Source organism: Medicago sativa, chromosome 3 (genome assembly GCF_051527215.1).
Source record: "Medicago sativa cultivar Bolivia chromosome 3, Bolivia_mono, whole genome shotgun sequence".
Taxonomy (NCBI): Eukaryota; Viridiplantae; Streptophyta; class Magnoliopsida; order Fabales; family Fabaceae; genus Medicago; species Medicago sativa.
The window spans coordinates 87818250-87832537 of NC_140751.1; the positions used below are offsets into that span (position 1 = coordinate 87818250).

At 32.7% G+C, this 14288-nt stretch overlaps 2 protein-coding genes and 1 long non-coding RNA gene across 4 annotated transcripts; 1 reads left to right on the forward strand and 2 right to left on the reverse strand.

The window, feature by feature from the left end:
* Positions 1–1560: 1560 nt before the first annotated feature.
* On the forward strand, positions 1561–3375 carry LOC146941503 (uncharacterized). Of its 2 annotated transcripts, none has more exons than XM_085755293.1 (2): positions 1561–1766; positions 2472–3375. In XM_085755293.1, exon 2 carries the CDS (start codon positions 2536–2538, stop codon positions 2971–2973), a length of 438 nt encoding a protein of 145 aa, XP_085611419.1. In that variant the 5' UTR covers positions 1561–1766; positions 2472–2535; the 3' UTR covers positions 2974–3375. The 2 variants fall into 2 exon arrangements, with proteins under 2 accessions (XP_085611419.1, XP_085611420.1); XM_085755294.1 differs by lacking the exon at positions 1561–1766 and adding an exon at positions 1926–1944.
* Positions 3376–4131: 756 nt separating this feature from the next.
* LOC146941504 (uncharacterized) lies at positions 4132–7663 on the reverse strand. The gene is made up of 6 exons (XR_015032401.1): positions 7134–7663; positions 6943–6984; positions 6525–6599; positions 6181–6277; positions 5277–5376; positions 4132–4613 (listed from the first exon to the last, which is right to left on the reverse strand). It is a non-coding gene; the product is annotated as an uncharacterized LOC146941504 (long non-coding RNA).
* A 2373-nt stretch (positions 7664–10036) lies between these two features.
* On the reverse strand, positions 10037–13820 carry BIN4 (double-stranded DNA binding protein). The gene is made up of 13 exons (XM_085755296.1): positions 13776–13820; positions 13488–13573; positions 13099–13351; positions 12898–12959; positions 12483–12735; positions 12299–12360; positions 12093–12146; positions 11670–11787; positions 11238–11284; positions 11066–11092; positions 10796–10871; positions 10523–10659; positions 10037–10427 (listed from the first exon to the last, which is right to left on the reverse strand). Exons 2-13 carry the CDS (start codon positions 13533–13535, stop codon positions 10326–10328), a joined length of 1239 nt encoding a protein of 412 aa, XP_085611422.1. The 5' UTR covers positions 13536–13573; positions 13776–13820; the 3' UTR covers positions 10037–10325.
* Between the last annotated feature and the right edge of the window lie 468 nt (positions 13821–14288).

Genomic DNA, 14288 nt, shown 5'->3' on the forward strand with positions numbered 1-14288 from the left:
GTTTATGCATCTGAGTAGTTTCTCACATCCCTGAAAAAGTAATAAAAAAAAATGAAATAAAAACATAAGTACAAACATACAAATGCACTGACATAAAAACATACAAATTTACAAATATTAAAAACAAATATAAATAATATGCAAATCTACTTGCATCTCCCACTCATATTTTGGGTGCAACGTGCTTAGTGAAATTAGACAATAAGGATCAATCTGAAAGTTCGCCACCAAATGTAATCGGGACGTCCTCCGGTGGTGGTGGTGGTGGTTGTTGTGGATCCTATGGTGGTGGTGGTGTTGGCGCATGTGGCTCTTTGTGTACGCAGTTGTGTTAGACCGTTCTACCAAGTCTCAACGTACCGACTTCGTCAGTCATATCTACAACAACCAACAGGAAAAAATATATTAAACATTCGGTAAAGCATTTCCTCAAACACCTAGATCACAAAACCATTATTTAAGTTTCAAACCACTTTTTCAAGTGTATAGATATGTTATTCAGGTTAAATAAGCTATTTGTAATTATTTGTAGTTAGTTATTCAGGTTACCGAGTTGTTGAGTGTATAGATATGTTTGAAGGAATACCTTCATTCTTTAAACTACCATTTAGGATGAGATTCAAACTCATTTAACATAATATCCAAGCTTATTTAACATATTAACATAACATATACTCCCTCCGGTCACTATTATAAGCAAAAATCAACTTTTTAGGTTCATTCATTAAATGATGTATTTGGTCAATAATATAGACTAAATACATCATTTAATGAATGAATCTAAAAAGTTGATTTTTGCTTATAATAGTGACAGAATGGAGTATAACAGGAGTGATTCCTAAATCTGAACTTGACCGATCACGCGTTACGTTCCAAGAGATTTGAGAGTTACAAACGAGAGAGGTAATTTTAAGATTTTGAGTAAACGTTAAGCAATTTAACAGACCTCTTAAAGAAATTTCACAAGAGGCGGACGGTGGTGCTTAAACGTGTCAAAGGTCCATTAGAAGAAAAAAGTCTCCGCGTCCCGCCCCATTTTCTCTCACTCGACTAATTTGATAAATTAAAAATTGAAACGTTACTTAGAAGTGTGAAAGCTAGGCCACCCAAGAAGAAAGAGTGACCGTTGGAAACACGTGACAAACAAGCCATAATAAAATTATTTTCACACTGTACTACTTTATTTTTATTTTTAGATTAAAAGTTCAATTTCGCCGCTTGCAGTTTTTTCAATTATTACAAAAAATATAAAATTATTCTTAAATTAATCACTAGCAAATTTGTACCTTGTGAAAATAAATGTGTTTGACATTAACTAGTTTCTCTACAGTAATGAATCAAAATTATGTTAGAGATTAATTTAAATATTGTTTTTTATATTCTTAATTAACTCAAATGTGATGATGATGAAATGATGGGTTAAGAAAGATGGTTGGATCCGTTAGTTTATCCAAAATTGTAGTTGTAGGTGAGGTGAAATTAAATTTGTGAGAAATTTGGGTTGCATTTAATCCTACGTGGAACGTCAACCCCACATGTGTAAAGTCACGAGTACTACCAGCATTCATTCATTCATTCAGCGTTGAGTATCTATAAATACCTTCCATTCCCTTTCTCTTATTTTCTAGTTTCATCTAACTAGCATCTGCATTACATTAGGTTCATTCTTCATAGAGAGATATTTCTCTTTGTTTTTCTTATAGGTTCTGTAGAGGAGAAAAAATATTCTGTTCGGGTGGAGCTTCACTTTGCTGAAGACCGTGCGTGTAAGTTCGTTTTCTTTCTTCATCTTTTTTCTCAATTTTTTCTTCTGCACGTTGTAGTATTCATGTGTAAAGCAATTCTGGTTTTGATTTTCATGTTAGGTTTTCTGGGAAGTAGAATATCAACGAGGGTATTTTGTCGTTTAATTGCTAAAAAGCGCGCGTGTTCATATTTGATTATGTAATTATTTGTTATTTATTTATTTATTTATTAAATTAAATTATTAATAAAATTCAAACCCCACTGGACTCGGTTTAGATCTGACGCATGTGGAGCTGTTTGTCACGTGTCAATCAATGGTGTAGTTAGTTACATGTAATTTTGTCTTAGCTGTGTAAAAACTATATTAGATTCTCAATTTGCGTTTTATGATATACTATCATATATCAGTCACCGTGATTTTGCAAAATTAATTACGGTTTCTCATTTAGCCTTTTAGCCAAAATTGATTTTAGCGGTGTAGATTTTGACATATTTGGTTCGAGTAAAATTGATTTTCCTTTCTTAAAGTTAGAAACTAGAGTTTTTGATTCTAAAATTGATTTTTCCAATCGAATCTGTTATTCAACTCACTTTTACATTTACGTATCTAAACATAAATAATTTGCATTCCAGTCATTTTAGTCGGAATCAATTTTACCAAATAAATTTTTGTCAGGGCAGAATCAAAAGTAGGTAAATTTATGTTGAGTTTGACTGCCTTGCAGGCAAGGCCTTGAAGTGGGAGTGTAAAATATTACTTAGGAGTGAGTTGCTGTTTTCGCCGAAGGAATGGAGGTATATGGAGAATCTGTGGTAGCTGGTCCTGCAAATGTTATTTACCTGTCGAGTATTTTGGGCCGAGAGAGTCCGGTTCCTGGTCACAAATGCGACTGGAAGTGCCAAAACGAACATGTTTTCGGAAACATGTATCGCTGCAAGTTAACAGGGCTGACTCACATCTGTGATAAAAACTGTAACCAGAGAATTCTGTATGACAATCACAGCTCCCTCTGCCGAGCTAGTGGTCAGATTTTCCCGCTTACACCGACAGAGGAACAGGCGGTGAGAGGTGTACGAAGGAAGCTTGATGCAGAGAACTCGCCTACTGATGGCTGTGGTTTTAAGCGCAGACGGGATACCCAACGCCATCCTTCTCCTTTTGAGAAGTCTTTTTCTGCTGTCAGTCCTATTTGCAGCCAAGTTGGAGATGGCATGGATATGAGCTAGATATATAACATCTTTTCACTTGTCCTGTCTTTTTTCCTTTTTTTATCAGATGAGTATGAATAACGGAACTTGAACAATTATGGATTACTTACTATGGACGCGTTGTATGAACATCTTTCTATTGCTGGAACTCCTAATTTTTAATATTAATGTAATGTGGTGGTTAATGTAGCTTAAATGTTGAATGAGGATTTTAGCAGGCTCTATTCAGTATTCAGTTGTATGTGAGATCTCAGTTTACTTTAGATTCTTGCTAACATTAGTGAGAAGAAGATTGTATCTAATTACAGATGCATTTCCTTCACCTTTATGATGTTTGATTTTGATTTAGGACCTGAATAATGTAATATGCATCAACAATGTACTTAATTGTAGACCTTATCTAGCTGTCTGTTAAGTGTATATAGTGTTACTAGCATTTCCACCCGTGCAACGCACGGGCTAGAAAAGATTTATTGTGGCTTAAATCAAATACTTATAGCCTCCCATGCTTTTTGAGGAATATGAAATTGTAGACTTAATTAAATAGAAACTTAATTGAAACACATGTAACTCGATGTTTTAAAGGAATATGAAACTTTGGACATTTAATAGAAATTTAAATCAAATACTTTATAGCCTCCCGTGATGCATAAATTGATAAGTAAAAAGTGGCAAAATATAATGATGGATAAAAACAAATAGATTTTCTCATGCTACTAAAGCCTTGTGTCTAATTGGAAATAGTCAAGAGGGGAACCTTGATAATGCACCAAACTTAGAAACATTTTTAAAGTTTTGTAGTTACAGAAAGGAATATATTTTTTTATGTTACAGAAATATATATAAAGTAATATTAATGTATAAGATTTGCCAAAGAAAAATTGTAAATGAAAAAAATTAGTAAGTAACATCCTTCTAATGCAGGGCATAACATTGGCTCAATTGTCTATTTTTAATTTAAATAATATTAAATTGCTCTATAGTGTATCCAGTATATATCAAGAACATGATTTCTATTTAAATAATTTAAATAAGAATCGAAAGCACAATTATGTTAGCCTCCCGTGATTTAGGGGCGGATTTAGAAATTATCATAAAGAATGGATAAACAATATTAAGCTATAGAGCAACGTAGAAAATGAAAAAGCAAAGTAGAAAATAAAAAACCAAAATAAATCTCATAGAAGACTGTATCTCCAAATCTATTAATTTCCCTGTTGCAACAGTTCTTAAATGGAAGACAATGACGATAATTTACGTCCTAGTATTTTTGTAGTTCATGATTTTTCTTTTTTTTTGCATTGATTCATATTTCATATCAATTGATAATTTCATTCCTATCTAGTCTCTTGTCTCTTTCCTTTTTAATAAAGGTAAACTATACTAAAAGACACAAAACAAAAATTAAGTAACATCGGTTACATCACAACTATTACATCACTAATAAAAAAAAATTAGGCCTCAAAATATAAGTCCACAAACTACTTAAGTTGTTTGACATGGACTCTGCTGAAGATGTGGTGATTGTGATAGATTTCCATCCTAGTAATTATTCCATAAAAGATGAAGACCTTGAAGAATCATATGAAGGAACATGCCTCCTCTTAGGAGACCCCATAAGTTGTCCAACTTTATAGCTATAATTTGAAAACACAGACCTGGATGAATGTTTTTATAATATGGTTGATGAATCAAAGTAGGATAAACAAAAAAGAACAAAAAGTTTCTTTCAAAAAAAAACAAAAGTTGGCAATTATTCAATCTATAATCAGATAGGGAAATTTATTCTTCAAAAAGACTAAGGAAGGGAGTGAGACTTATTCATATACACAAAATATGACAGCAATTTATTTCATCAAGAGAGATCAAGTAAAGTAGAACCCAAAATAAGCTAGCAAACATTTAGACTATTTTACACATTAAACTTTTTTAGAATTTTCTATTATGCACTGGCTCAAATTAAAGTAAATTTCACTTTATAAAATAAATGAAATGTGACCTAACAGGTGGTGCTGATGCAATGAAGTAATAATTTCATAAAAGGGATCTCATATTAGATTTCTTCACATTGCTTCATGGACTACACCTTACTCATGAAAGAAAATTCAGAACATCATAAGCCTTATGAAAAAAGGAGACCACAATGAAAAAAGGAGACCACTTGGAATTCCTTTATTTCCTCAAATATTGAGACATTAATTTATATTTTCGGCCATATATGTCCCCCCATTCATAATTATAGTGAAGTTCAATGAATTCCAAGCTTTTTAAAACTTATTCTTTTCAATAAAGAACAAAATACATAAGATCTAAAGATTTACCATACAAAGAGGGGCCTTCTGAATTCCAAGGCTAGTATTTAACTGTTCTTAATAGTTCAGTCACCCTCCATTTGCTTTCCATTTACCCATTGAGAAAATCCTTGTACAAAAGAAACAAAATATTCAAATAAATTAAAAGAAAGCAGTAAAAATCTACATGACGGTTACTATCCTGCAATCAAAATCTAAATAAAAAAACAAATAAGCAAATGTGAAAGAGGCAGGATATAACATTTAACAAAATAATAAATATCATTCAAATTGTATGATATAACATTTAACTAAATTGATACCTTTTTGCAAGAGGCATACACAGAGAAAACAAATCAAGCACATACATATAAAAAACACAAATATAACAATGGAAACTCATGAAAGTTACCCAAATAGTATGAAACCTTCATGTAGTTACCCAAATAGTATGAAAGTTACCCAAATATAAATTACAGCTCTCATTCTTCCGAGTTCGTAATGAACAAAACAAAAGGTCGTATTAGACTACTATGCCTATGACAGATATACACTACAAATAGAGTTGCTAGTAAACTTTATTTCATGGTGATATCTTTAGAATAAAACCCCAATACAGATAATGAACAACTATATTGAATTAATTATCAAGTTGATTCAATTTAAACTCCAAAACTTCAAAATTACATTTGAGTGAACAATTTAAAAATAAATACTAATTTCAATAATTGGTTCTAATTGATAATATGTCATTGATATGTATCTTCCAATGATTGAAAACAATAAAATAGTCCAAACATTATATCATTGCACTCAAATAAAAACATAGTCTATCACCAAATACAAAGACTCTAAATTTTCATTACTGCACAGATATCATTGCACTATTCAATAGAGCAAGAAACTAATTTTATTGTAATAATTTTTAGTTTACCTTATTGTGCACTAATTTTTGGTTAACCCAATTATAAATGATGAGATCCTTCATTATTTCTTCCTGAGTTGACCATATACATCATCCAATGTAGTATCTGCAAATAGATCATTGTATGAAAATAATTAAAACTCAATCTCATGGCAACCGAATACAAAACTATAAATAATGAACATGGAAAGAACAATAAGTTTAATTGTTCAACAATAGTGAGGTTGAGATGCTGAATCTGACACAACACCTTCAAATTAAAAAGCACAAATGAAAACACACAAACCAAAAAGTTAAAACCTTTCACAACACAAATTCATAAAAAAAAAAATTTGAATCGGAAAATCCATTACCTTTAGTCCTTAAACCAAACCATCTTCTTCTCAGTCTACAAACCGATTACGTCAAAATGTGGATGAAATAGAAATCTGAAAATTTAGATGGAAAGAAAGATAAAAAACGGTGAGTCAGAGATTTAAAGGAATTCTTCAAATATATGGCAAAAAAATCACAAAAATGAACAAAAGAATATCAACAACACAAATCCAAAACAAAATCAATATCAAAACTAACATTCTTTTTACTGTGACATTTTCTCAAACACTTGGTGAGTGCTAAATTTCACCATAAATAAATCAAATCAAATACAGAACTAAAATAAATTCAACACCATTTTCAGAATTAGACCAACTTCAATCAACAAACCCAATATTCTAAAATATAAATCCGAAATAAAAAATTGAATTATTATCGAGTGAGTATAAACGGTACCTTGAAAATATCCAAACTGAAGAAGCTTTCGTAGTTTCCATACTGTAACAACAACAGAGAGAGAGAGAGAGAGAGAGAGAGAGAGAGAGAGAGAGAGAGAGAGAGAGAGAGATAGAGTAAGAGAGGATTTTAATATCTTGAACATGAACACAAATCATGAATTCAAAGGGAAAAAAAATTAAAATTCTTACCTCTCGCGCCGTTCGCGTGCTTTTTCGTAAAATCGATCTTCAACCGATAACTGCGATTTCATTCCCTCTTTGGATTTCTTACCTCTGAATCGAAAAAATGATTTTTATTTGGTGAAATTGGAATCGGTTGATTTAGAATTGAGAATTGTATTTGGTGAAATTGCAGTTGAGAAAAAATGAAAGAAAAGAGGAGAGAAGACGGAAATGAGAGAATGAAATCCAAGAGAGAGAGCGAAAATTTTAAGGGGAGAATTCAAATTTCGAATTTGAATTTGAATTTGAATTGAGATGTGCAGAATTTGTGTTAATGGTGTTTGTCTGATAATGAAGGTTGTTCACGCGCAGAAGAGGGGAAAAGCAACTCTTTTGTGTTTTTTGCATTTACACTCTGTTTGGTACGCGAGAAATAAAGAGGAGAGAAACATCGAAGAGAGAAACAGCAGAGAAATGTCACACTTCTCCTGTTTGGGAGACAGAAGAAATAGGGGAGAGAGGCTTATTTCGCGTGGGTCCCACACTTTTTATCTTCTCTGCAAAACTGAGAAGAAAGACGAGAGAAGTTCTCATTTTCTATTTATTTCCTTTTCTACCCTTGCTTTTTCTTCATATGAATGACATATTATTTCACAACACTGCTGGGAATTGTTTGGCCACTGATACACCGTGAAGAGGAAGAAGACCAACCACACGCACTCTTATTAATAACTGGTTGTGTTTTTCTTTTTATTGATTTTGTTATTGTTGTTGTTCGCAGTTACCTATGAATCGAATGTATGGAAATAAAGTTAAGGTTTTTTATTTTTGTGATTGGAAATACATAGATCTGATCTGATAAGTTATGAGTTTGTGTTATTTAACAGTTGATTGATTAATTAATTTTAGTGTAATTTTGGATTTGAAGTGAATTCAATTTGAATCTAGCATGAGAAAAATTGGGTTTTCAGTTTTTTTTGGTTTGTAGAAGTGATAAAACAATCACCAAATAATGAAACTGACCGAGCTTGTGTTCAAACTAGGAATACCGGAACTGTTGAGGCCTAGAGGTGGTAGAAAGGAATGACTAGTTAGGGAGTGAATTGGCATGGATACCTCAACAGTGGCGGTGGGAGTCATTGATGGATTTGTTGTAAAATTTTAAAATATTTTTGAAATTTAAAGAAAACCAAGGGTATTTTAGTACTTTTATAAACAATCAACACTTCTTTCTTTTCAATTTCTCTCATCTCTCTTCATTACCAAACAATACATCAAATCCATTCTATTTCTCATCTATTTCTCTCTTTTCATTCTCTCTCTCACCTATTTCTCTCTTCTTACTTTCTTCTCGCAACCAAACACACCATTAATGTCTGCAAAAAAATCTGATAAAGTATACTTTATTGTTGGGCTGGGTGCATTGGGCCTGATTTCAAATTCAACATTTGTTTTTTTCTTATTAATACACCTGAAAATGATGTTTGTTGGAGGGAAATAAACACTTTCAAAATTTTATGGTCTAAAATGAATTTTGATGCTTTTTTAATTGTTAAAAAATGTGGATTACATCATTTTCAGCTCCTACTTACTATTTTTGATGATAAAATGAGCTTTATAAAATGTGATAAAGACTCGTAGATGGCTTAAGCTTGTGACACATTGGATTGAGTATGTGCCACATTGGATTGGTGTAAAAAAAGTTGCTATTTGTTGCTTCATGTTTGTATATTATTAAGATTAAGATTCCAAGTTTCAACTCCCTTTATTTGAGTTTTGATGTTTTTAACACTTTGATGATGTTTTTTTGTCAGTTTTTTGCTTTTGTTTTGTAGGCAGATGTAAGTTTGTATCCGGATATTGTGATGCATGAAATTTTCGTTTATTCTTGGTTTAATAAAAATTTAACACTTTTTAATTCTGAACAATCATCTCACAATCAGTCTCTTTCTTTCTCACCAAGTTGCCTTTTCTCGCTACCGTTGTCTCTCCATTGCACACAGCCACACTAGAACCATTCCTTGGTTCTTTACTCATCAATTATCATAACCAACCTTCTTTCTTGACCATTTACCTTTCGATTACAATCCTTATTCACTCCTCTCTGTTGAGAATCAGTAATGTTAGGTCCTTTTTTTTTTACGAATGTTCCTTCTTTTTATTGGGAGAATTTTTCTAATTTATATAGGTTATTACGTCTTGTTCTTACCACAAAAGAGGAATATTTTTCCAATGTTTTACGAATTTTAATTTTGTTTCCAGTTGTTGCCTGTGTATATATATACACGTTAACAATCCCGACATGTTATCAGGATGTCACTGTCCAAACCATGTGCAAGTATTGATTGTGTTACCCAAATTATATTATACAGCATTAGCATCAAAATAAGAAGCCGATTAATCTTTTATTAATGAATGGTGCAAATGACTCCATTGGTAATAAATAATATATCAATAAATTTTATCGCTTAATTAGGACGATGCATATATTGGGTAGCCACATCATGTTTCAATTGAGTCCATATATTGGGGTGGGGGGTCTTTAATAAGAGCCATATTATTGTAATTGGTGTCTATTCATGTTTCATGATTCATGAAGAGTCGTAGCTTTTCGATCGATGTTTAAACATGTTCATGAAGAATCACTTCCTTCAAATTAATATCATTCTAATTGGTAGCTGGGGTGGGCACGCGTCCAAATCAACATGATGATTGATGACCTGACCAACTCAATGTAAAACAACTAGGTTGTTTCTAATAATTGTTCAATTTAATTTGCATTTTTCCAAACCCGTTATGTATGATTCCTGTTGAAAAAATAGAACCCGGTAAATCAAAAGAAAAAGGCCACTTAATGTGGTGGAAATGATGAGCAGTGATAATAACCCACTGGAACCAGCTAGCTAGTGCAGATAAATTAAAAGAAAAGATGGCAAACAAATTGAAATAACATTCACTGAAAAAGAAAATCACAATGAGTGTATCGAAACAGGCCTGATAATGAGGAACATAATAAGGAATTGATAATAACTCATTCAGCAGACTATATTTTTAAATTCTCCTGCTCGGGGTTTGGTAAGAATTCTAACAGCAACTGATCTACTATCGCCGATTTACCATCTCTGTCATTGGTAAATTGATTCAGCATCTCTACTTTTAATTCAAGAATTAGTTATTTAGTACAGACATATACAATAAATGATATAATCTTTCTTTGACTCATTTCTTAGGCTTTGCCCTCTTGGAACTTGGAGCTTTCTTCTTTGCTGTCTTTGGCTGTGATTTTCCTCCAGTATTTTTACCTCTTTTCTTTTCAGCACCCTGTATCGAAATTTTCAGCAACTAAAAATTTATGCACCAGCAATTTCAATCATCAATACAGACAAATCTAAACCAAAAGCAACTAGGAAACTTACCGATGTTTTGTCCACCTTCCTTTTGGATTTACCAGGTGTCTGTTCCTCAGCGTGCTCGTTTTGATCAGTTGGGTGGGCGGTTTTCTGCCTCTTACCATCTTCCTCGTCAGAATCAAAGGAAAAACCATCCAATGTCCCTTTTCACATGAAAATAATAGATGTCAAGCAAAGAATTCATGCATCATATTTTTTCCTTTTTTTCGGTAAAATAATATTTAAAGCAGCACTAGGAGACATAAAATCCTCAGTTAATTGTTGGTGGATGCAAATTACCTTCAACCATAGTTTCAGCTTCATAAACATCAGACGGTGGATTCAGCTGTATGAAGTCGTTCATGATGGCCTCTATCTGAAAATAAGTTACAGGTTAAATATTAATGGCACCGTATTTTACAAAATCCTGGTCAAGGCTGACTAATCACTGATAAGTAAATTAAATAAATGAGGAGATGTGTAGATAACTGATAAGTAGTAATCCAGATGTATTCGGACATATTTACAACGTAAAGTGAGCACATAAGTAAAATCTAGATAACAACGGACCTTTGCCTCTGTCTGCCCAAAGCTAACCTGAAAGAAAAAGAAGAAGAAAACTCGTATGAAAGCAATATTTAAAAGGTATGGTATCTTAATCATGGAAGTAACTAGCTACAAGGCCAAATAGAAACTTTCAAGGCCGTGATGATAAATGCAGATTACATCCAAGATGACATACAACGCAAAACGTCCGGCTAGGAACTATAGATGTTTTGTATATTGTTCCTGAAAAGAAAATAAAGATTTGAACAATCAGTTAGGTTACCACTATTAGACAAAAGTAGTGTAACAAGAAAATTACGACTTATAATGGACACATTAGAACAAATATAACTTGGAGAAGAAATCAAAATGTCAAAAAGAGGTAATCGCTAAAAATCAAGGTTTTATGATTACGAGTCTGAGATTCCCTTTTTTTAAAACAGGTAAGATACAGTCAGCTATTTCTAGAAAACTTAACACGTAACAATCAGAACAGCACTTAAAATAGCTAAGCTGTATTATGGTTCTGCATGTATACGCAGTGTTATCATCAGGATATGTGTGTTTATCTTTATACAGTAAAGACAACAATATTTGTTAGTTAATCATAAAACATGTACTAAGATACCTTTCAAATCTAAGCACATTTCCTGATCCCCGGACGGGGAATCTGAGATAATAACCCTCCCTACAGCTCCCATATCACCACTCAGATCTATGGAGTCACCTTGACACTCAACAAGAGCCTGCAAAACAGAGCAGCTTTTTAGGATTGGCTCGTTTCCTTTTTCATGAAAAAAGGAAATGGAAAATCATTACAGCAGATGTGATTTTTACGAAGAAAAAAAAACACATGCCATTTGTCGTTCCATTCAAAACAAAATTATAAGCCAGACTAGCAACTTTTCTTCCACGAAATTTATATGTTTTCGAAAGTGAAATGTGTTACTCATCTGGTTGTCCCTGTGGTAGTATTTAAACATGGCCCATACAACTATAAAACCAAACATGTAGCAAAGGGAATCTATAAATTATATAGTTGCCACCTGACCTTTGTGCGATGAACTTTCTCAGAAAGCATCAAAGGCAATATTGAGGAGGAAACCTGGAACAAATAGAAAGCAAAGCACAATTTAGAATGCCAGGCTGGATAGGCAGTCAATATGGTCTTTGATAGTTATTATTTGTTCATGTATCAAAGTGACGGCCATGCTGTAAAATATTTTTAGGAAATCAGTATAACAATGTCATTCTTACATTAGGTACAACAGGCTTTTCAAAAGTTTCTTCATCTTTAACTTCTACATCTCCATCACCACCTGTCCCATTTCGAGAAACATGTATAAATGGTAAGGAAATGCCTATTTCATATCCATATGCATGAAGATGGAGCAATGTCTTGCCTTTTTTTCTTAAAAGTTAAAAATAAACCATTTCGTACCTTTCCCCTTTGCATTAACCTTTGTTTTATTCCCTTTTACTGGTGTGCAGTCTTCTACGTCTATTTGTTTTTGTGATGCCTTCGCTTTTGAAGCCTTTGTGGATGGAGATTTTCCGTCATTGCCACGAAGTCCATCTTCACCAGAAGGTTGAGGTTTAGTTTCTACCTGATCAATATGATCTTCAGTTTTTGGGCTATGATCACGACATGACTCGGAATCTGATGACAGCTCCCACATTGAATGAATGGATTCCTATGCAAAAACATTTGGTATAATCAATAATCACAATACAAATAGCAGGCCAAAACCAACCCATATTTTTGACACAATGCGCATAATAAGGTAAACAGAAATGTGCTATTTTCCCCAAATCTACAAATGCCACCTAACATTTAAAGATGCGATGGGTCTTACTTTATGCTCTGCTTCCTTGTCGGTGTCTGAATCGAGCTTGATCTTCTTTTCCTCCTTCTTTCCTGCATCATAGTACAAAATGACAATGCAGTAAAAATAACACTCTCGAATGGTTCTCACATTCTATAACTCAAGTTGATTGACCATAAATACTATTTCATCTAAAGAAAACTCCAAATTAAAATCAAATATCAAGCGTACCATTTTTATCCTTCCGCGTGTACAGTTTCTTTCTTGTGGGTGGTGCTTCATCTTCTATCTTGAGACTTTTTCCTTCCAACGTCTTTTTCGTTGAAGACTTGGCACTACCCTTGTTCTTATTGGCCTTAAGATTCTTAGGTGACTTAGGAGATGAATCTTCATCGTCAATTATATCCTCATCAGAAAAACTGCGACTATCATGTAAATACTCGGAATCAGATGACAGTGTCACCGGCGAATTAGGAGTGGGCACCTAGTAGCACAAAAATGTGTAACCACCAATGATGTTAGTATTGCACAACTAACCCTTAGGAACTGATGTACAATGTGAAGACTACATTTATTAAAGTACATCAAAAAGAACATAGAATCTTCGAGAAATTCGATACCTGATAAGAACGCAACCAATCTGGCGAACTATCTCCAGAACTGCTCATTTTTTAGGTAAATGAAGATGAGAAAGCGGTTTTGATCACTGAAAGAACGAAAAACAAGTGTATAAGGAGGTGTTGTGAGTGAAGCAAATGATCGAACAGGTAATGGGCACGAGTAAAACGCAAAGCAATGTTGACTAGAGAAAGAGTAAAGATCGTGAACTAACCGAACTAAAATCTGAAAGCTAAAATAACATAAAATGAAATTCAATTATCGATGTGTTTGCTTATAGATCTAATTACCTTTATGACGGAGGGAAAAGGCGGGAACTGCTGAACTATACAGATGAAGAGAAATTGGGTTGAAGACAGGTTTCTCATTTTATCAAACGTGAAACGACGTCGTACCAGCAGATAGATAAAATATTTGTATTTCTTAATACACAAAAATTTCAGAACCTTTTTTTTAGGAAATAATTTTAGAATCTGTCTTGACTAAAAATAAAATAAAATTTACAAACTGTACGAAGAATTATAATTTATCACTAAAAATATTTGCTCATTTTTTTAAATATGAAATATAATAGTATTGTCAAATAAAATACTATTTTTTTACAAGAATAAAATACTATTAATATCCATTATAACAGGTTCTTTTTTTTACTAAAGAGTCTCATGTCATTGGCAATAATACATGTAAAAATTTAGTGATTAACAATTCTATTTTTTATTTTTTTTTAGGAATGATTAACAGTAATATTTGTTGGATCTTTAAAAAAAAAGTTACATCTGTTGACTATAAATGAATGCTTTGGA